This window comes from Opisthocomus hoazin, chromosome 10, assembly GCF_030867145.1.
Source record: "Opisthocomus hoazin isolate bOpiHoa1 chromosome 10, bOpiHoa1.hap1, whole genome shotgun sequence".
Lineage (NCBI taxonomy): Eukaryota > Metazoa > Chordata > Aves > Opisthocomiformes > Opisthocomidae > Opisthocomus > Opisthocomus hoazin.
In genome coordinates, this window is record NC_134423.1 from 10,190,742 (window position 1) to 10,211,211 (window position 20,470).

The window sequence follows — 20,470 nt, forward strand, 5'->3', positions numbered from 1 at the left end:
GCCTCTAGGTCACAGAACCCTCAGAGAGCTGATCGTTACCTCAGTTTTAGTGAGCTTCTCACAGTGCAGACTCCACCACTTAGTGAGGGAATTTAAATGTGGAACTTCAGAAATTATTTAGCCAAGACACAAATGCTTAAAAAAGCTGCCGTCTTACGGGCCATACCACAGCAGCATTTTCCCAGCCTGTTTCAGAGTGTCTCCCTCAGCTCCCATTTTTGGATCAGTGTGATTTAGCATAATGGGCCACTGTGAGGACTGAAAGGAGGGGAAGTGAGGCTGTGTGTGGGACTGTTGGTAACTCAGACGGACCATGGACACTTGCCATGAAAGCCATCCAGCTTCTCACGAAGGGGTATTTTTTTAAGCTGAAAGCTTTTGGAACCAGGAGAACACATGAAGAAGCGAAGAGTGAAAATTCATGAAGAAACAGCCCCAGAATCTAATGTTATGTGCAGGGCACCTGTGGAGAGGGGTAAAGAGGAGCACAGGATTCAGTTAATGTCCTCTTCTGAAGGTGATTGAGGAATAACCTCTTAAACTGAGTGCACCCTGGATAGCTGAGGAGCGGAAGGTAGGATTGGAGAGGCTATTGGGTTTAGTTGAGTACATTATTATTTATAGTTGTTATTAACTGCTTGCTACATCTCAGTAACAGCTTTGTAGCATGTATTAGTTTTGATTGGTCAAACTTTATTTTCAGCTTTATTTATCAACCGCTGTTTAATTGCTCAATGTTATTAGACTTGCTTATTTTTTCCTGCCTTCACTGATGAGGCTGATAAAAGGAAAAGAAAGTTGACTGGAGCATGTCTGACTTCTGTCTAGATCCCAGGTAGGGACCTGCTGTAGAGCATGATCCTGGCCTACTGCTTCTTTTCATCTGTAGCCCTCTCCTCCCCAGCTAGGCAGCAGCAGGCTGCAGAGAGCAGCATCAGCTCAGGAATGTCTTGTAGCCTTTTAGAAAGCAGCTGTTGTTGAGTACAGTTCCTCTCTCATACTTCTCCTTAGTATTTTGTAAACCTAGATTGTCATCCTGCTTGTTTTGGTTCAGCCAGATGTAATCTAGAGGGAGAGGGCGTGAGCTACAGTGAAAATGTTTCTAAGATGGCTTTTTAAGTGCCATGGTCCAAAAAAGAGGGACGCTGTCTGCCATGTTTGTACAGAGGGGCATGCCGAGTGTGTTGAAGCATGTGGGCTGTCAGCACGCAGTTGCTGCTGCATGCAGGACCTTCCCTAACCTGCCGGAAGCTTGGGAATATAATTTTGTAGGTTTCTGTAGAAGAAATTGTTTTGCCATCAGCCTGCACAGAACTGGCAACCTGTCTGACAAGTCGCTAAGGATGATATCAGTTACAGTTGAAAATCACCTCCTCTACAAAAAGACCCTGTTGTGTAGGAGGGTGTGGACTGAGCTGTCTGCCAAACTGTGTTTTCCTATCTCATTCCTTCCTCTTTTCTGTCAGTGTTCTTGAAAAGTTCACCGTGCTGATGTATGCTCAGATTCTTAGAATCTGCCTCAGCTCTTTTTTGCATTTGCACAATCTACACCTCTCCTTCCCCAGTTTCTGCTGTAGTTTGGCTTCACATCCTCAGGAGGAATTCCAGGCAGTGCTTGTGCTTTCAAGGCTAGCTGGATAGAAAGTTCTTTGCTTGTAAATACAAGCCACAGAAAAAGAAAAAAAAGCTCCCTGACACAGTTGCCTGCCTGTATTCTGCATGAACCACACGGGGCTTGCCATTTTATTCTGTCTTTGAGGAATTTTAGTTTGCTAGCCGTTGGTTTTCATCTCAGCATCAGTCCAAGGCAGAGACAGAGCAGGGTTTTCATAGACTGGTGGGGCTCATGAGTAGTAGATTTGGATCCCCAGTGCAAAAGGCCAGGCTGAAATTTTGTGGTGTGGGTTCATCAATGTTTAACTTGCACTGTCTCCTAACCTCAGTGGTGTTTGTCAAGGCAGTAGTGACATGAGGACTAATGTGACAGTCATCCTGGAAAGGGCATAGGACAAGTGTGAGGCAACTCATTATGCTGAAAACTGTCTTCCAGGAATGTGGATGTTTGCCATATTAAAATACAGGTTTGCCATGCAGTATGCAAGAAGTAGGGTGAAGAACAGGGAAGGTGAAAGATGATGTGGATAAAGGAGAAAAAAAACAGAACGCAACCACCCAGCAGGACCATGGGCTTCAGAGAAGACTCAGTATTGCCATGAGATTCCCTGCTGAATGGAACTGCAGAAGTGCAATTATACTCTAATATAAGATGATTCTGTATCCTGTTTCTTCCTAGCTGTGATTTCCCAATTTAAAGCTGGGCCAAAGGAATGCAAGGGATGACTGATTGGTTGCATAATGTCCCGATGTTGGGGAAAAACTGAGCTTACAGTACCCAGAGTTTGAGGCCCTGCACCAGTTAGCAGGCAGCACTCCCCACCTGTAGCAATTAAGGATCATGAATCCTTTTTAAAAGCCGGATCAAGTATAGGGTGCTATCTGGCCTAAATACAGATTTGCTTAGCAGTTCCGTTATTTCTGTTCCGCAGTTTTTCTGCCTTGTTCTTCTCTAGAGCAGTTCATTGCCAAACTTCCAGTTCTGCTGTTCGCAGCTGAGAAGGTGGTGGAGCTTGGCTGGCTTATGGTACAAGAGGTCCCTGTAGCAATGGTACCAGAGTATTATCACCATCCAACTGTGATCTGCCTAACCAGGAGTTTGCAGTACGGGCTGACCACCTCCAAATTACACTGAGGCTTTGGCTTCTATGGCACCTCGATGTGACAAACACAATGAAGTATTAAACACTACCTCAGTCTCACAGTGTACAAATGGAACTGATTTAAAAACTGATCATTCCCACTATTGAGGTGTATTTCAAAGGGCAGAAGATGCACTGTTATCAGCACAGTTATTTTCCGTTAAATTCTTCTGTACCAATTTTTTGTCCCAATCTCTGTGTGTAGAATTGGGGGCAGAAAAAAGGCGGGACATTGCTTCCCAGGACATAGTGCTGTAGAAATTAGACAATGATAGGGTAAATGGCCATGAGATAAGAAAAATTAGAGAAGAATACACTTATCATGGAGACATTTATGTTTCGAGCTGGGCAGCGCCATAACCAAGTCAGCCCTCTATTACATCTGTTCATGGGCTGCATGTTTCTCCGATGCCCCAGGGCGTATGAAGTGGTCTCACTGCAGACCATCTTCCCAAGTAACTTCAATTAGCAAAATACTAATTTAGTTTGAAAACGTACTCTTTTGTTGTTTTCCATGATACATCTGAACGTGTGCTGTCCTTCGGGAGACACATATGTGAACTCTACTGAATGCAGTGCACTGAGGCTGCTGTGACCGCCAGCCAAGATCATTACTGCTGCTTTCTGCAGCGCTTGGGCTTAAGTACACCAAGAAGAGCAGCTCCTTGTTCATGTTTGTGTTTTCGGTATGGTAGCAGTTGCAGTGGACACACAGGTTGAGTGCTGCAAGTAGGCAGACATGAGTAAACACCTTCGTGTGTCAATATCCTTGATTTTAAAATCGCTGTGCACATGGAGTTGGCCAGCACATGTTCTGCAGTTCATCAGCAAAGGAAAGTCTGCTCTGTCTCACTTACCGTTGAGTTCTGCTAATCTGATTACAAAAGCAAAGATCTCTGGGGTCCCCACTGCTTCTCTCCTCAAAATCAGCCAATCCCCATTTCCTAACTATGTCCAGCTCGTAACGCACCACATGCAGAACAAACTCCGAACTCCAGGTACGCAGTGACAGGCACAGCAATGACACTTTGCTCCCGTATCAGGAAACAGCTTTCTATTAGCTCATGTTCTCTAATTTGTCCTTCATTTTTGGATTAATAAATACTCTATTTGTATTTGTTATTCCAAAAATTACTTAATCACGGCAATGCCCTTTATTGTTATCACAGTAGGTATGAGAATGAGACACAGGAAAAAGAAATGAAAAATGTAGATAACAAGTGATGCTGTCACCCTTTGCAATAAGTCCATAGACCTTTAATGACTACACAATATATGGAATAGGTTGTGTAGGTCTTTTTGTGAAAGCTGTTCATAGTATAAGTGAGGCAGAATAGCCATTTTTCCAGACTATATGGAAAGAGTTAAATTAGCTCTGCAGTTGAGATTTGAGGCTGCCAGGAATAGCTGTATTTCTGACATGCAAATTGTCAACTTTATTTGCTAAATCAAATCCTGCCCTTGTCAAGCAGACATGTTTCACAATGCTAGACTCAAGAATTTTGGAAAAAGGAGATGAAGCCGATACGCTTCCAGATTGCAAGAAATTAGAAATACTCCTTGTATCTTTGTGATTGCTTTGGCCTTGCTTGCACAGCTTTGACAGCATCACACAATATATGCTCAGACAAAATTTCTTTTGCTTTTTTTCCAGTCTTCACTGTGCTTTGCCCTATTGTGTTTTTCCCATGGAATACATGTTGTACAGCCATTACTGCATATACCTTGTTATATCTTGTGGATTTTTTTCTTGCAAATTAATTCCTAAAATGCTTCCTATGCTAGAGCATGGGAAAGGGTCATATCATACCAGTTACGCAGGAGTTTTGGAGGAGTGCTGGGCATGATCATTCAGTTTCCTTTTTGGAAAAAAAAAGCAGAAATGTCCTTTTTACATCATACGACTCCTCTTTACCTCATGGCTGGGGGCAGAAGGGAGGGGAGCCCACTCAACAGTACCTCTCTGCTTTTCCAGCCTGACGTGTGGAGATGCATGAATTCGCAGAGGGGGGTTTCCACAGGCATTATCCCTCTGGAGAAAGATGCCTCACCTTTTTTCATTGTAATCTTTGATTTATCAGCCTGTCCTAGGTTCCACACTATCAGGGACTCAGATCTCTCCTCATCATTAGAGTGGAACTCAGGACCCAAGTCATTGAATGATGACTCTATGAATGATGTGCAGCCAGAATTGGTATCTAAAATAGGCCCCAACAAATTTCCTTGTCACCTCTGCCACCACACGTAAAGCACAGATGGTATCCTATGTTATGACAGGTTACCTAGTAAAGCTGTATGAAATAATAAAAGAATCTCAAAGGCAAAAGCTTTTCTGTGGTCACTGCTGTGACTAACAGTGTTTCTCTGTACTCATTTAAAAATATGTTGAGCATTTGCTTGTGTTGGGGGCGGGGGGGATTTGTGTGAGAAAGGATCCCTGCGAGGCGGCAACAGACCAGAACAAATTTCCAGCAAAAGTTTCCAGCAAACCTAAAATGTGAATTCATGGTGCTTTCTGGTGGGCTTTATATAACAACTAAATAATAGGTATTCACTTGTGAGTCACTATATTTGTCCTGTCTGCACACACTGGAAAGCCCAAAGAGGCGGTTAAAAAAAGGTTCAAGCAAACAAGTCAAGAAGCAGAGTACAGCAAAGTGAGGCATTCTGCTATAGATGGAACACAGCTTTCTCCTTATTGCTTCGCACTCCTGGATCCTGCAAGAAATACTCTGCAGAATAACAGCGTCATTTTGTTTCTGGCCCTCTTCTCTGTCTGCTTCATTCACCACACGTGGTCATGGTGTTGGTTCAAGAGCTTGAATGAGACCCTGAAGGAGCAACCAGACAAAAGTCTTGCTGTAGGGAAGACAGAGGCATTCAGATACTTCAATTGTCACTTCTGGCCTGATCCAGGTTCTGAGAGGGCAGGGTAGAAAGGAGTGATCTGGACAGGTACCAGGAGTCCCCGTGCTGGATTTCAGTTTCTGGCTGTGTGACTGACTTCCTCCTGCTTAATTTCTGTCTCTACACCATTGTAAATATCTGTAGATGTTGCATACTTTCCACAGTGCAGCCAGCCAGACCCATAAAGCAGTATGAACTGGGGAAGGTTGGAAAAATGGCCTCACTGCTCTGTTTCCTCCCTCCACTGGTGCAGTTGTGCTCTTTACTCTGAGTGTAGAAGTTCGCTGCTGCACAGAGGATGAATTCAAAGGCTGCTTGTCACCGCTCCGCTAGCTTCATCAACACAGGATGGCTGGCTGCAGTCAGACCAGAAGTCCTGTTGCTTCTCTTGGAGTGTCTGTGTGGCTGAGGGATGTTATGTACTCATTAACTTCTACACAACTCTAGTTATCCTTCTAGTACAAAACAAAACCAGATAATTATGCCAAGTCTGCTTGTGACTGGGGGGGGGGGGGGGGGAAAGAAAAACAAACCTAAAAACTCATTTTACAGCTTTTTCCAAAATATCTTTAAGCTGTCTGGAGTGACTCACTGATGTCTGCTACAGACCGATAGATCTAAAGATGTATTTTTAAATAAAACTAGAGAGATGAATATTAACTATTCTTCAGCCTCAGCTCCAGATGTATTTATGGCTTAGTGTTCTGGGTTGAGACTGTTCTAAATCAACAGGAGAACCTATGCTTAAGCAACTACAGGATGATTAAAATAGCCATCTCCTCATGTTCAGCTTGCAGTATGAGCTCTGCTCGAGTAGAAACTCAAGGCAAGCTGTGCTCCAAGCAGTGTTTTATTAGCTTTGGAGACATAAAAAGCTTGCTTGGTTTGTCTTGCTGGTAAACACTTTCCCAGTCATACGTTGGTTTTAAATGCCAGTGTGAAAGAAGCCAGTGTTGTAGTTTTCCAGAAATGTAAACCTATTATTAGTGATTGCAAAAGCCAGGGAGTTAGGGGTGGGGGAAGAGGGAGAGGGAAACGGGGGCCAGTTCTTTGCATGAAGGCATGAAAAATGGATGTGTTTTAAGTGAAAAGTATTCTGCTTATATTTTAATAACATGTTCTGAAAATCTTTTAAAATATTAACTGTCATCCAGGAATGCAGGGAGTCCACCTCTTCTGTCCCCTACTCCCTTTAGGAAGGCAGCGCACCAGCGGTGCAGCTGCTGGTCTGAAACCTCCCCGCAGGGGATTGATTCGTGCAGCCTCTGGGACAAGGCACTGCTGGAGTTCTCCCACCAGCTTGTTTACTGCAGCAGTCTTGCATCCAGAGCTGCAATGCGGTATTTCATATGTAGCAATAACCACTACATTTATCATAGCAAATAGGGTGAAGGGGGACCAGCGTAACCCAACACTGTAGATTGTAAGCGTTCCTGAAAGAGCCTCTCTTCTTGCAGAACCGTGAACTGCTGCAAACTGTTTGCTCACAGAGGTGCTGCTGGGAATGGGAATGGCTTCTTCACTGACAGGCAATGCACGAAGAATCTTTCCACATTAGCTGCACAAATCTGTCCAGATGATGGTAAATCTGATGGGTTTTTAATTTCACTGTTAACTTCATTCCTTAATTTCAGCCCTTAGTGACGCAACTTCACAATCCCTAACAACTTGCAACCAGCTAACTAAATACAACCTCAAACTGCTAAAACTCTGAAATGTTTGTAGGTCTCTGAGAACAGAATAATTTGCAAACAATACAAGCAGCATGTGCAACAACACATACATAAAGTACACAGTGCACATACTTGCAGGAAGAAGTGAAGTCTGCAGGCTGTCCTAAATCTTACCTTCCCTGTACATGATACATTGTGGTTTCATATTGCTAATGGTTTTACAGCACCATCAACAACATCTGCTTTCTCCCATATGACTAGGTGACGTACTGGTTCTCTTTCTGTAGTTAGCAGCCAGGGTTGGCTCTAGACATTAGCAAAACAGCTGCCTGGAATAGCAGCCTGCTGCAAGCAGAAATGCCAGTGCCACAACCCTGGACAACCAGTCTGGCTGTGGCTGTGGTTGGTGTTCAGGCAGAAGGAGGCCGGATGGGTATGGCAAAGTTTGGAGTCAGACTGATCCACAGCCCAGCAACTGAAGTTGCTGTTGTCAGGTGTTTTCTCTTTCCTTTCTGCCTTCGTGGCTGGAGTGGCTCCATCCCAGCCTTTTATCCTAGGAATGGCAAAATGTGGTGTTGTCTGTGCAGATGAGAAGCTGTAATAAGAAGTCAGGCTTGTTAACCTGTTTCCTTAGAGCAAGACTGCAGTGAGAAGCTTTACCTTCATGCAGAAATACTGATAGCAATGGTGTAAGGCTCATGCCCTGAACCTGGGTGCGAGATTCATGATTACGTGCCATGCTTATGAGTACCTAAATGCTGTGGCTACTTATATCAGCCTTTTGATCTACTACAGCTGTTACACTTACCCATCAAAAGAAAATTATCCTATGTCCAGCAAGCATGTCTTGGTTAACCTGTGCTTCAAAGTTTTGGCCCTTTTGTTCCTGAAAGATGTTGAGCCTGCCATTTTCCCTTGGGCTTGCATGAAGTTGCATGGAGTGACACAAAGGAGAACTGGGTGTCCTCAATTAAAAGCCCTTTTTTTAAACTACACTACACACCACACAAGTTTAATAATTTCTTGGGCTTGGATATTCAGTCCTATGTTTACAAGAGTCAAATCTTGTTATGCTCAAAGTGCAGGCCTGGCAGTCTCTACCTACTCTAAATGCTGTGGTTAGGATAGAAACAGTACAGCAATGAAGTCTCACATTCCCTAGGCTTTAGTAATTTCTAGGACACAATGGAACATTTGAAGTGATCTACTGAAACAATAATAATTTAATGCAAGGATCACTATGATGAGATCCCTGCATAATTTTTCTAGCTCTTTGCCACTTTACAAAACTCTGCTAACCTGCTGTAGGGATCGATGTTGATTAGTCATCTGGTTTTAGCCTATTTTACATTGCTTCTGTGTTTGAACCATGGGAAGTGGTTCAAATGAAATATGGAATGACATTGATAGGGATATTTGAATCAGTGAAGCCATCAGAATGTAGTTAGGCAGCTGCTGCCTAACTATCTTTAAGTGACTAGGGATGGGGGAAGGAGGGACCACAAAATGCAGCAGGTCTTACCAAGCTTCCTCACTCACTGACTGGAACATTTATTCTGGTCCCTGCTATTAAAGCACACTTTTAACAAAAGGGAATCATGGTAATGAAAGGTTTTACTGCAGTTATGTGTCACCGTAGATTCTTTTAGACACACAGATCTCAGGACATACAGAAATGCGTGTTAATGTGGTACAGCGCCACAGTGAATTGGGGATGGTTGGGTTGCATTATGCGAGTGTGGAGGAGTTACTGAGCACTTCCTGAGGGAGCACCAATAAATAATTTTTCATCGTGCACCATAAATTCCTGACCACAGGCATTACAGTAATCAGCCCAGGTAAATTCTAGAGTCTAGCAGGCAGAGAAGTAGTAGTGTAGACCTGTAGATATTTTTAAGTAGTTCCCTTAGTTATATCGAGTCTAACTGTACAAGGCTCTGAGTGAAAGAAATAATAGGCATTGCAGATTTAAAATTTTATAAAAGGTCTTCAGATAGTTTTCTTGAATGTGAATTGTATCATGCTACTTACTAACTTCCTGATCCTCCCCACCTACAAAACGCCATGCATTTAAATGATTAAAAATACATTTGAGTGTTGACCTTCAGTGTGAAGCAAGTCAGAATCCCAGAAATCCCAGAAAACTCAGCTACATCTCTTCTACAGCTACATTTGTTCTTCAAAATACAGGACTATCTGCATCAGCAGGTCATAGCAGCTCTTTGATTATGGCACTGAATAGCTGTTGGCACATTCACTTTTCGCTGTAATGAGTAAATCAATGTGGTGTTTGGAGCTTAGCAAGACTGCTTTGAAAGATCTAGTAGTGCTCATAGGGCATCCCTGTGGCTTCTTGTTTCAGAGCAAGCTGAATATCTCCCTCTCACTGTATTTTACCATCTCAGTGTCAAGTTCCAGCCAGAGCAGAAAAATTTTAGAAGGCCTTGTTCAGTCCTTGAATTAGCAGATGTTAAGCGAAGGGAGTGAGAAAAGGAAATCTGAATTAATGGTTTGCTTTTTCACAACTCAAATTGTTACTCAACATTGTGAATAACTGAGCCTGAAAATAACAACAAATAATGTAATCCTAGTGACATGGCAAGAAAATTCCTGTTTCCCTGGTAATAAGCTGATCTCCGAACAGAATAAAATGCTGCCATTTGTGAGCCAGTACAAGCCTTACTCAACTCAGTTATCGGACAAGTGTCTGTACTGTCTTTGTGTACAATGGCAAGTTTTTCCCAGGAATGCTTTGCTTTGGAGTCACAACACTTCAGAATCAAAACACTCTGAGACACTGGCACCTTCTATGTGAATATTTACAGTTCTTTGTGGCTGGTAAAGTAGAACCAAGATCTAATATGCGTGCAGTACAGTAGTACATGCAGCAGAGAGACAAATGGGATGCCTTTGTAGCTTACAGCAAACAAAGAACCCAAAATAGCTTGTAGAGTGTTTTGGCTACCAACAGCCTTGTTTAATGTAGAGGGAAAAGCGATATTGTTTGTGTACAGTTACAGTTCACAGATACATACGATACTTTCACTGTAGTAATATTCAACATGGGAATAACAGATGTTAGAGGTGAAGAAGTCATATTAGTTTCCTGGGACTTTCCCATCATACCATTTTTAGGTGTTTGGAATGGGACTTTAGAAATTAGTTTGAGCGCTTCCTTTACTCTATTTTCTTTACACATTCTTTTCGCAGGCAAATAGAAATGTGAAATAGAATTCACGTTCTGATTCCTGAGTTCTATCTGAAATAGTATTATTCTATACTATCTCATTTTCTTCCCAGTCCTCCCAGATTATCATCAGAGTAATTCTTCTTTTAATTTTTGTGACTGCTTTATTATCTATTTTCCTTAGATTTGTTAACAAGCTAATCATAGTGGTGAAATTTAAAACGTGCGCCATTTAAACATGTAGTGTTTGTGGCTTAGAAACATCTATGGTTTTGCCCTCTGTGACATGAGAAATAGTACTAATGAATTTTAGGTTCTGGAATTACTCAAGTGCTTTTGAACAGTTTCATGTTCCTTGATCAAAGAGGTAGGCGTGTAGGCTGGTCCCAGCTATCACATTTTCCAGGCAAATAGGAAAGACTAGGTTTTCTTTCAACAGGGTGCTTGGGAGTTCTCTGGGCTCGGACACAGTATATAAACTGAGCTGCCTATTTTTTTTTTTTTAACTATACCTGTAGTTGCCTTCTTTGCCAAAAACTAGTAAGTAAGCCTTGTTCAGTTGTGATGAAGTCTTATGTTGGCTACAAAATGTTCTATTTTGATTAAGATAGGATGAAATAAAGCCTGCTGATCTTAGAAGCGTCTTAAGCACGAGTACAGAATCATCATTATATTTTTAGGACAGCAATTTGAAATAATACAAAATTCGCATAACTGATTACAGGAAAAGCTAAATGCCAGTGACATGAAATAATACTGCTGGATGTCACCCTGATGCACTTGCGCTATTGAGCGGACTCTGGAGGACAGTGTTGCACTACTCTCTTCTTTCTACTGCTACTCTCTCTTGCCCAGTGACAGCTCTCAGAATACAGTGATCTGGAGCCGTGTCCGCAGGATTTCAACCCCCTCGTCTGGGAGACCAGGCTGCAGCAGACTTCCCACTTTTTGCATTCCCACTTAGCATTCTTAACACTGTATTGCAAACAACAAGATTATTTTGGAGAGTTTTAATACTGAGGTACTGTTTGGTTTCTGCAGAGGAGTGTCCAATCTAGAGGACTGCATCACCTCAAATGACTGTTTCTAGTGACTGGGTTTTGCAGGTGTGCTCAGCAAGGCGAAAATCAGTTCTGTTACAACAGACTTCATGGAATACCAAGTTGTCAAGGCCCAGAACATTCTCGATCTCTTTGGGCAAACACAGACTGTGGAAAAGGACATGTTTTTTTCTGACAGTGGGACATGAACAAATTGTGCCTTTGGCCTGCTCTGGCTCACAGGCTTACAGGAGAGGGAAACAACCTGTTGATTTCCTTTGAAAGAAACACACAACGGCAGCCTCTCAGCTAGACTGAACTCAAGGTAGTAGAACAACTCCAGTGTATACCACTGGGGGAATCTGACCCGTATTTCTGATTGTGTGAAGGAACGCCCTTCTAGAGAAATGCGTGTGTATACACCCCCCCCTCCCCGAGGGAAATACACAAGGAAAAAAACCCATATATATGTGTGTGTGTGTGTGCATGTTTGTAGACAGTACAGCCCACAGGGATCCTGTTGATAGCATGCAGTTTCTTTGGCCAGTTTCCTTCTTTTCTGTGTGTTTTACGGAACACAGCTGCTCTATAGACCTCAGATACATACTTGAATTAGACTTTAAAAAAAGAAAGTTATCTTCTGTTCTGACGGAATCTTTATCAGCCCAATACAATTGTACTGCTAGAGTCTACGTTATTCCCCGCAAGAAGCAACTCACTGAGAAATGAGGGGCCCTGCCTTAGCACTGGAGAGAACCCTTAATGCTGTGGAAGCAGAAGTTTGTGCGATTTCTTCCCATGGCGGTGTGAGCAGGGGGCTGCAGAAGGCTCTGGTCGTCGGGCGCTACCCAGTGCCTCACACAAGGCTTTGTGCCACCCCGATCCCTCAAGGTGTGTGTGCAGGAGGGTCATGGGCATGCTTCGGAGGGATCATGCCTACCCACATGCTTTCATCTGAGCTTCTGAATACTGTCACAGAGGCTTGCTCGGGGCATTTGCCTAGTTTTAAATTTTTGTCCTTCATCTTGGGCATCTTGCCTTTTAGAGAAGAACCTTGAACCTTGTAAAGGGAGTCGCTTGTGATGTTATAATCAAACACGGAAAAAGTGTGTGACCTTTGTTTTCAAGAGGGCGTGCAGGAAATGGAAAGAGATTTGTTAATGAGACAACACGCAGCCGGAAACGTGCTGGTGGTAATTAATGTGCTGTAGCATACTTTCACACGCAGACGCATGCAGCTAAGCTCCTGTGCACTGCAGAGATGGCATATAACTCGCCAAGCTGCTAGGCCAGCCTCTAGTGAAGGTTTTATTAAGCCGAGACCCGGTATGAGAACTTACCTATATTCTGGTGCTTTCTGGTGATATTTTCCATGCCAGTTTTGTGCCTCAGGGTTGCATCTGAACTGAGTGAAGAATTAATTTCCATGTGGTGAGTTTCTGTGTAGTCTCCACTGTTGTTGCTATCGTATCTGAATGTTTCACTGTTACATCTTTGGGAAATAAGACGTGAAAGGCCAATCTATCAAGTTTCTACTAGGTCTGGAGTGGCTTGTAGTGTTCTCAGAGTGTTTGCTGCTTGATGTGTTCAGAGCAAAAGGCTTGCTAATATCCTTTTCAGCTGAGCGTTCAGGGCATCTGCCAATCTCATTCCACACATTCCGAGTTTACCACTTGGAAAAGAAGAAACATGCAATGGGAGACAATATCTGTCATTATGCATTCAGTCTAGCAGTTGAGGATGGATGTTTAGCCATAGAGACAGGAAGACTGCTGCAACATGTGTGCTCTGAACAGAGATGGCCTCTTTTCCTCAGCTGTAGTTGAGAAGGAGGTTAGACTTCTAACTTAAGGGAACAGGTCTACTTAGGAAAAAAATTGGTTTAAATAACTTGCCAGGTGGCATGCAAGAAAGGTCTGGCAAAGGATTCTAGTTCTTCAGGTTAGCATTCATTCCACTCCTCCAGCATTGTCCCTTCTTCATTCCACGCTCTCCAATTTCTGCAGCAGATGAGGAAGTCATCTAAGGCGACAGTCTGCCTCAGCTGATCCACTGAGTGATGTTCATCCAGTGATTTTGAAGGAAGCCAGGATCACATGGGAACTCTGCTACTGCATCATTAGATCGTATCGTAATACACACGCAAGGGAGGCAAGACAATGTTTTCAAATATTTAAGACCACAGATTTTATTTCTGAGAAACACATCAGAACTAAAGAACCCTCCAGGCAAACTTCCCCACTGTAAATTGTTAGCATGCATGCGAGGTACCAACTCTGGGCTGAATTCCAGGCTCAGATGCTCTCAGATGGAGCCGATAGGACAGATGGATGACTACATATATCCCACAAGAGGATGCTGTGTGGAATATATCTGTTGTAGTGGAGGCAATGATGAGCTATATTAAATATAAATTTCTAGTTTATAATGCTAATTCACAAGCTCCTATTCTTCTCTTATTGCGCTCATTATGAGCATGCCTGTAGGATTTCTCTTAGCTGTCATCTAAACTACTCTGATCTGAGGAAGGATGGGAGCAAGAGATGGGACTCCAGTTCCAAATGAAGTGATTTGTACTCAGGAAATCTTACTGAAAAGGCAAACTGAAGAGAAAAATTATACCCAGAACTTCTAGTCCTGTTTTCCTCTGCATTCAACATGTATGCGTCACTGCAAGCCACTTAAAACCACCCTTGTTGTAGTAGTGCTTTTGAGATCTGAGTGCTCACAGAGTTGCATTATTGATCAATTATTTTTCAGTAGGCAAAGAGGCATTACAAATATACTTACTGCTCTTCTAAATTGTCCTTATGCATCCTCACATATGTGATAACTGCTATGCATCATGACTCCCAAACAGACTGAATCATCCTTACTTAATTATTTATCTTGGCAGCCAGAGATAAAAAATGCAAAGGCTAGCACATTTGCTGTGGGCATGGCAACTAAAATGAAGAAACGTGCAAATATTTGGGCAAAACTACACTGTTCAAAGAGTTTCATTGAATGGCTGTCAACCCAGAAATGAAAGGAGGAATGAAACTCCATTACTATCTTGCAAAGGAACAAGGTGTCGCAGGGGAGATGGTTTTGGCTCCTAAACATGACACATCAGGGTCAGAAGATGAAGGCCCTATCTTACCTATCTAGTAAGCTGACACCTTGTTATTCAGTAGTTCATTCACAGCAAAATGCTGCCCAGAGGAGTTATAACTGGTGTCTGTCACTCTAGGAAGTGCTGTGCTTAGCAGAGTTACACAGTGCCTTCCAACCTCCTCGCAACTCCAAGCACCTTTCGTTCTTTTGTGACTGGGATCTTAATGACTCCACAGCAGGGGAGAAAGGACATTCTTCTATGTGCGTAATATTGCACGTTGAATAGTTGCATCTGAAAATAAAGGTAATAGACGATGGTCAAAGGCCTCTTAAATTAAACCAAAGTCATGGGCTTTTTTTCTTTGAGAAGCGTGCAAGTTTGCAGCCTTCTGGACTCAAAAGAGGAACTCTAAGGGAAAGCAGTACATAGGCCTTACATCTCTAGACATTTTTGAGGATGTCATTCTTCCATAGTCCGCTACATTCGTTACAGTTTAGCTGCAATGGATCATGCCTTTTCATCTTCATCTTCTCTTAAAGATACTACCAGCCCTCCACACCCCCCTTCCCCGCCCATAACAGAGATGCTCATTCCTATCTGCTACCCCTTTCAGACTGTCACTAAGTCCGTGAGGGGCTTGGGGAAACACGGTGGCCATGTCCTATTGACTCCTACCATGTACTTGGATCTGTTCGTGTCTCGCCAGAAGATACGCTTCCAGCATGGCTATGCTTATAAAAACTGCTCTGATACGCGGTATTGTGGCTCTGCTGATTTCAGGACCTTGCTGTTAGTACAGATGTAATAGCTCATCCTGGCAGGGGTTCAGCTCTGGTGACTGTGCAAAGCCATGCTGTTCTTGTGAGATGGGCTCTGGTGGTGTTTACTGAGGAAATGGATTCTCCTCTCCAGGTCTATTACATCAAATGTAAAGTCATGTATGGGAGTGCTAAAATGAAAGTAGGTAATTAAAAGTATTGAAACATGTTTATTTTACCATATTTAATCCTTGTTGACCAGTTCTTTACTTCTGAAAGAGGAAATGTACTGCTAGCATAATCCACACAGTGAGAGAAGAACCATTTTGGTTTAACTATGGTTGCAAAATACCACTGAGAAAAGGCCAAGTGACGCTGTGGAAGGGAAAAGGAGCCGGGCAGATCCCAGGGAGCTTTCTCTCTCATTGTTTGTGTGTAAGCATGGGTGGGGCGTGACAAGAGAATTAAATGTATGCATCGGTTAGAAAAGACAGAAGGCAACTGCAGTCAAACTGCTGCTTTAATTTAATGTATGTCTTCATTATACATTGTGGCAGAGCATGGAGAGCAGAGAATAAACCAAAGGAGCCCTTGGCTAATTATCAGCATGCTAATATGACCACCTTTTTGCTCCTTAAACTTGTACAAGTAATTCTTAGATGTGTATCACAGCTGCGTTGTATGAAACAATTTTTAAAATTCTGTCTTCCCAATTCTTTTTTGCTCTATTTATACAGCCTTTGCTAGAAAACTATATCCTTGTATATATACGCTTTCTGTAGAACCTGTGAATCTTCTGTCGGGAATGTTCCTTACCCAATTGCTCAGATGTGAGGGGTTTTAAGGATGGGGGATGTGTGAGGAAGCTCCATGGTTTTGTGCTGAGATAGCACGTGCAGCCATTTAATTCGCATTTTGATCTCTACGGACTAATTCTGCTTCTAACAACACAGCCAGGAATACAAACTAACTCCACCGAGTGCAGTCGAAGTAGTTTCTGACGCTGTGGAAAACTGGATCTTTCACGCTCCGAGTTTCCCCCCCTTGTGTAAACCGGGTGAAAAAGCACGAAGGGGGTAAAGAACAGTGTTCTGCCAAGGAGATCTGTGACCACCGAGACATCTTTGACACGAGCATTTGCAGTATCTCCTCTGAAAACCCACACGGCGCTGCCGATTCCTAAAGCAGTCTCGCAGGAAGTGGGTTTCTGCTCGGCTTCGGCCCCTGAGGCACTGAGGCGGGAGGGCGCCCCCCTGCGGACGCTCGCCAGGCCCCGCCGCGGCCCGCCCGCCCCGCGAGAGTAGGGCCCCGCGGAAAGCCCGGCAGGCGGAATCTCGGACGGGAGGCCGGCTCCACCGAAAGCCCGGCGGGAGGCGGGGTAAGCGAGCCGCCGGGCGCGGACGGGAAGCCGGCTGCCCGCAAAGCCCGGCGCGCGGATCGCGGGGCCGGCCCGAAGATGGCTGTGGCGCGCGGGCCGCTGCCGCTGTAGCGCCGCCAGCAGCCCCCCCCCCCCCCCCCCCCGGCTCGCCATGGAGTGCCCGCACCTCGGCTCCAGCGTCTGCATCGCGCCCGACTCGGCCAAGTTCCCGCAGGGCTCGCCCTCCTCCTGGTGCTGCAGCGGTGAGTGCGCCCGCCGCGGGCCCGGCCCTGACTGCCCCGGCCCGCCCGGCCCCGCCGCGGCCCTGCAAGCCGGGCGGGCGCCTCCCGCTGCTCCTTTGTTCCCCGCGGCCGGCGCGGGCCTGCCGCCGCTACACGCCGGGGGGGTAGCCCCAGGCCCCGCTCCGGCCCGGCCTGCGTGGCTTTGTCCGGCCGGGAGCCGGCCCCAGCCCCGCCGGGCGCGGAGGAATGCGGGACCGCGGCCTGTCGCTCCTTTTGTTTGCGGAGGAGCTCGGCCCTGCCCCGGGGAAGGCTGCCGGCGGGAGGGGCGGGCGGCTGCGGCGGGTCAGCGCGGTCGCTGGGCCGCTCCCAGAGCCCCTGTGCTGCGTTTGGTGGGGTTTAACGCGCTTCTGGGGGGAGCTGAGCGAGCGAGCGCCGTGCCGAGGGGCGGCCGGGAGGCCCCTCCCGGCCGGGGCCGCTGGGCGCGGGCGCTGCGGAGCCCTGGGCCTGGCTCACCGGCTCTGCCCGCGGGGCGGCGGCGGGGCCGTCTGACCCCGAGCTGCGCTCCAGCCGCGCGAGCGGCCGCCGTGGGGTCGCGTCCCGGCCCCGGCCGTGCCCGGGAGCTTCAGCTCGGGTTTGCGAGGGGTCACCCCCGAGGGCCGCCGCCGCCGTGCCACATGGCTGCGTGTGCGGTGGCTGCGAGGCCTTGGGTTACGCTCGGTGCGAAAGCAGACGCGGTCAAGTTACGCTGAGGGCGTGACGTGACCAAGCAGGGAGCGCCGAAATGCCGGAGGTATTGTAAGGTGCTCCTGTTTTTGAAGGAAAGTTGCTCGTCCTTTGTCTCGCAGTATCTGTGCTTTCGTGTGGGGGGCTGCTGCTTGCTGGAGTTCTTCCCTGGCTGCAGTTTCCTGGAGCCAAGGTGTGGTAGTGCTGCTGCTTCCTTCGGCAAAACCAGTTATTTCACTCTGTAACGCGTTTGATTTTAGAGGGAGTACACTCTGCAGTGGAATAATGGGGAGGGTGATTAGAAGGGAAGGAGGAGTACAGGAAAATCTCTTGTCCCTAACGTTTCTTTACTGAAAAAAAATTAATGACAAGAAGTCTAACTCTGTAGGTCTGTGTGTTATCTTCAGAGCATCAAGGGTAAGCTAAGTTGTCAACCAGAAGCAGATGGCAGTGGGGAACCACCCTTAACTTTAAAAAGATAAAAATGCCAAAACTAAAAATATCTTCTCACATGTTAATATAACTTTCCAAGTTCATAAATTAGCCAGTTCACAGGTACGGGATGCTGTTGGGCATACTGCCTCTCAACAAAGCAGCTCAGCAATCAGCACAAGTTTTTCTTTGCTGTTCAGAGGTGTTTCCCCCAAGCTCGCAGGGCGAGCCAGTTGCTGGGCCGTCAACTGATGTGTTACAGCTGGGAGGCGGGAGGAAGGTGCCAGACACTTTGGGGAACTGAGCAGACGGATGTCGAGGGGAGTGCCTCTGCTGTACTTCTGAAGGAAGATAGTAAGTCACACAGTACTCGTGTACATAACCACTGAATTTTTAAGTGGCTAGGGAAAAAAGAAGGTACACTGAATCGAAAACATTCCGATGAACAGACGGCAGGCTCTTGTTGATTTAAGGCAAATGCAAATTGTTCTTTTTAAAGATGACTTTTGCATTCCTACTAGTACAGTAAAATGCAGGACCTCCCTTTTCAGTTCGGGCTAGTAATGTGTGATTATTGTTACGTTAACTCCCTAATGGTATATAGAGTACTGTCTCTTGCTTGTTTGTGCTCGTTTTAGTGAGATTGTTTTTTTTAAAGATGCGTGATTCTGGTTTCTGTTGGGTCACAATAAATACCATTTGTTTTTTGCTGGTTTTGCTGCAACTTAGTAATATGAAATTAAACAGAGAAAGTGATATGTATAAATTAATATCTTGTCAAAATTTAGTGCATTTTCTATTGCTTTTGACGCTGTTTCCTAAGGTTCTGTGGGCTCAGTTCTTTTTGTTGTTGGTGTTGCCTCAGTTGGAATATTTGGAAGGTAATTTTCTGCGGTCTGTAATTATAAGGCGTCTCTCATCAAGCACTTTGTCTTAAAATGACTCAGAACTTGTCGTCAGTCCTGTTCTGAGTTGCTGCTGACCTTTCCAGAGAAGGAGAGTGAGAGAAGGTACTGACACAGGAAGCGTTTGGGCGGCCACGTGACCTGCCAGCGATAGCAAAACATTGCAGAATGGGTTGGAGGCCGAGTTCTTAGTTCAGACTGCCAGTGGCTATTTTTATCGTTACCTTGCGCTTTGGCGATTTGAGGAGCTGGGGTTGTCACACTGAGCTAAGTACTTTTTCCTCACCTCTCCTCAGCAGCTCTCCTGACTGCAACAGTCACTTCACAAAGTAATGTGGAGGCACTTGTGGATAGTGATATTTGATACTGAATATCATGTCATTGTGTACTGGAGGGGTGCTGCGTTTGATGCTGATGTTTGGAAGCTGGCTTTACTGAAGTTAGGGAATTGATTGGAGCAGCATGTGCACCAGCCTGAATTGCTCTTTTGGCCTAAATCAGTTCCCCGAGAAGCTACCCAACAGGTTTGTTATGGAGGCCTTTAATGAAGGAAGATTCCTAAAAAAGCAGTAAGAGGAAACATGGACAGCAAGAGTGTTGATCCAAGTATGCATAGTTGTGCTCCAAATTGAAGAGTAATGGTGTATATTCATTTTTAAGTGTCTCTAGAACGTCTGTCATATTACTGTTGTGTAGTTTGGAAGTTTGAGAGTGCAAGCACTCTTGTTTAGCAAATGGCATGCTTTCCCTGGGGTGTTTAATCCAGTCAAGCGTGCTCTGTACAGTTAGTGATGCAGAAAGCAGCACGCATTTGCTTTGAGGAGCTTTAAGACTATCAAAAGAGAGCACAGAATGCCTTTTTGCAGATCCAGAGGCAGTTTGTTGTTGTTGTAATTGGGCGTTTAAGAGGAGAGGAGATGAGTATATAAAGTAGAAATTGTACAGAAATTGAAAATGGCTTTTAGTCAGTGCTGTCACGTGAAACACTGCATGCAGAGGTCTGCTAATCCCAGTGAGACTGCAGTCTTTCCATGCACTTCAATTTCTCTGAAACTCCGGCTGAAGTTGGAAGCGGAGTAGCTGGAGGCACTTGCAAGACTGCAAAGTGTTACAGCCTGAATCAGTTGGATTTGTGTGATGTGCCACACCTTCAGCACTGTTGTGCAAATCGTGTAATTATGAAAAGTACTCTGGAACAGCTCAGATGTGGTATTTCTCAACAACTTTTCATAGACTCGTGAAACCACAGGGAGCTGTGCCTCACCGAAGTGAGACTGCAGTCTTCTAAGCACACCTGTGCAAGTCCGAAGAGTTTTTCCAACTTTTTTTCCTGCATGGCTGAGGATTCATCAGTTCTCACTGGACTCATGGATTGTTCAGTGTAGAATTTGAA

The 20,470-nt window shown here is 45.0% G+C and overlaps 1 protein-coding gene across 4 annotated transcripts in view; it reads left to right on the plus strand.

Annotated features, from left to right (window-relative positions):
- USP3 (ubiquitin specific peptidase 3) overlaps nt 1-20,470 on the plus strand; it is an 84,502-nt gene that overhangs the window by 24,759 nt on the left and 39,273 nt on the right. Inside the window, exons 1-2 of one of the 4 annotated variants that reach the window (XM_075431835.1) lie at nt 17,784-17,807; nt 18,373-18,526. The exons of 1 other annotated variant lie outside the window; for it this stretch is intronic. In XM_075431835.1, coding sequence (XP_075287950.1) covers nt 17,799-17,807; nt 18,373-18,526 — 163 coding nt within the window. In that variant the 5' untranslated portion in view covers nt 17,784-17,798. Of the gene's footprint in view, nt 1-16,918; nt 17,039-17,616; nt 17,808-18,372; nt 18,527-20,470 lie in introns of those variants that run through there. 2 more of the 4 variants (XM_075431837.1, XM_075431841.1) reach the window with 2 other exon arrangements.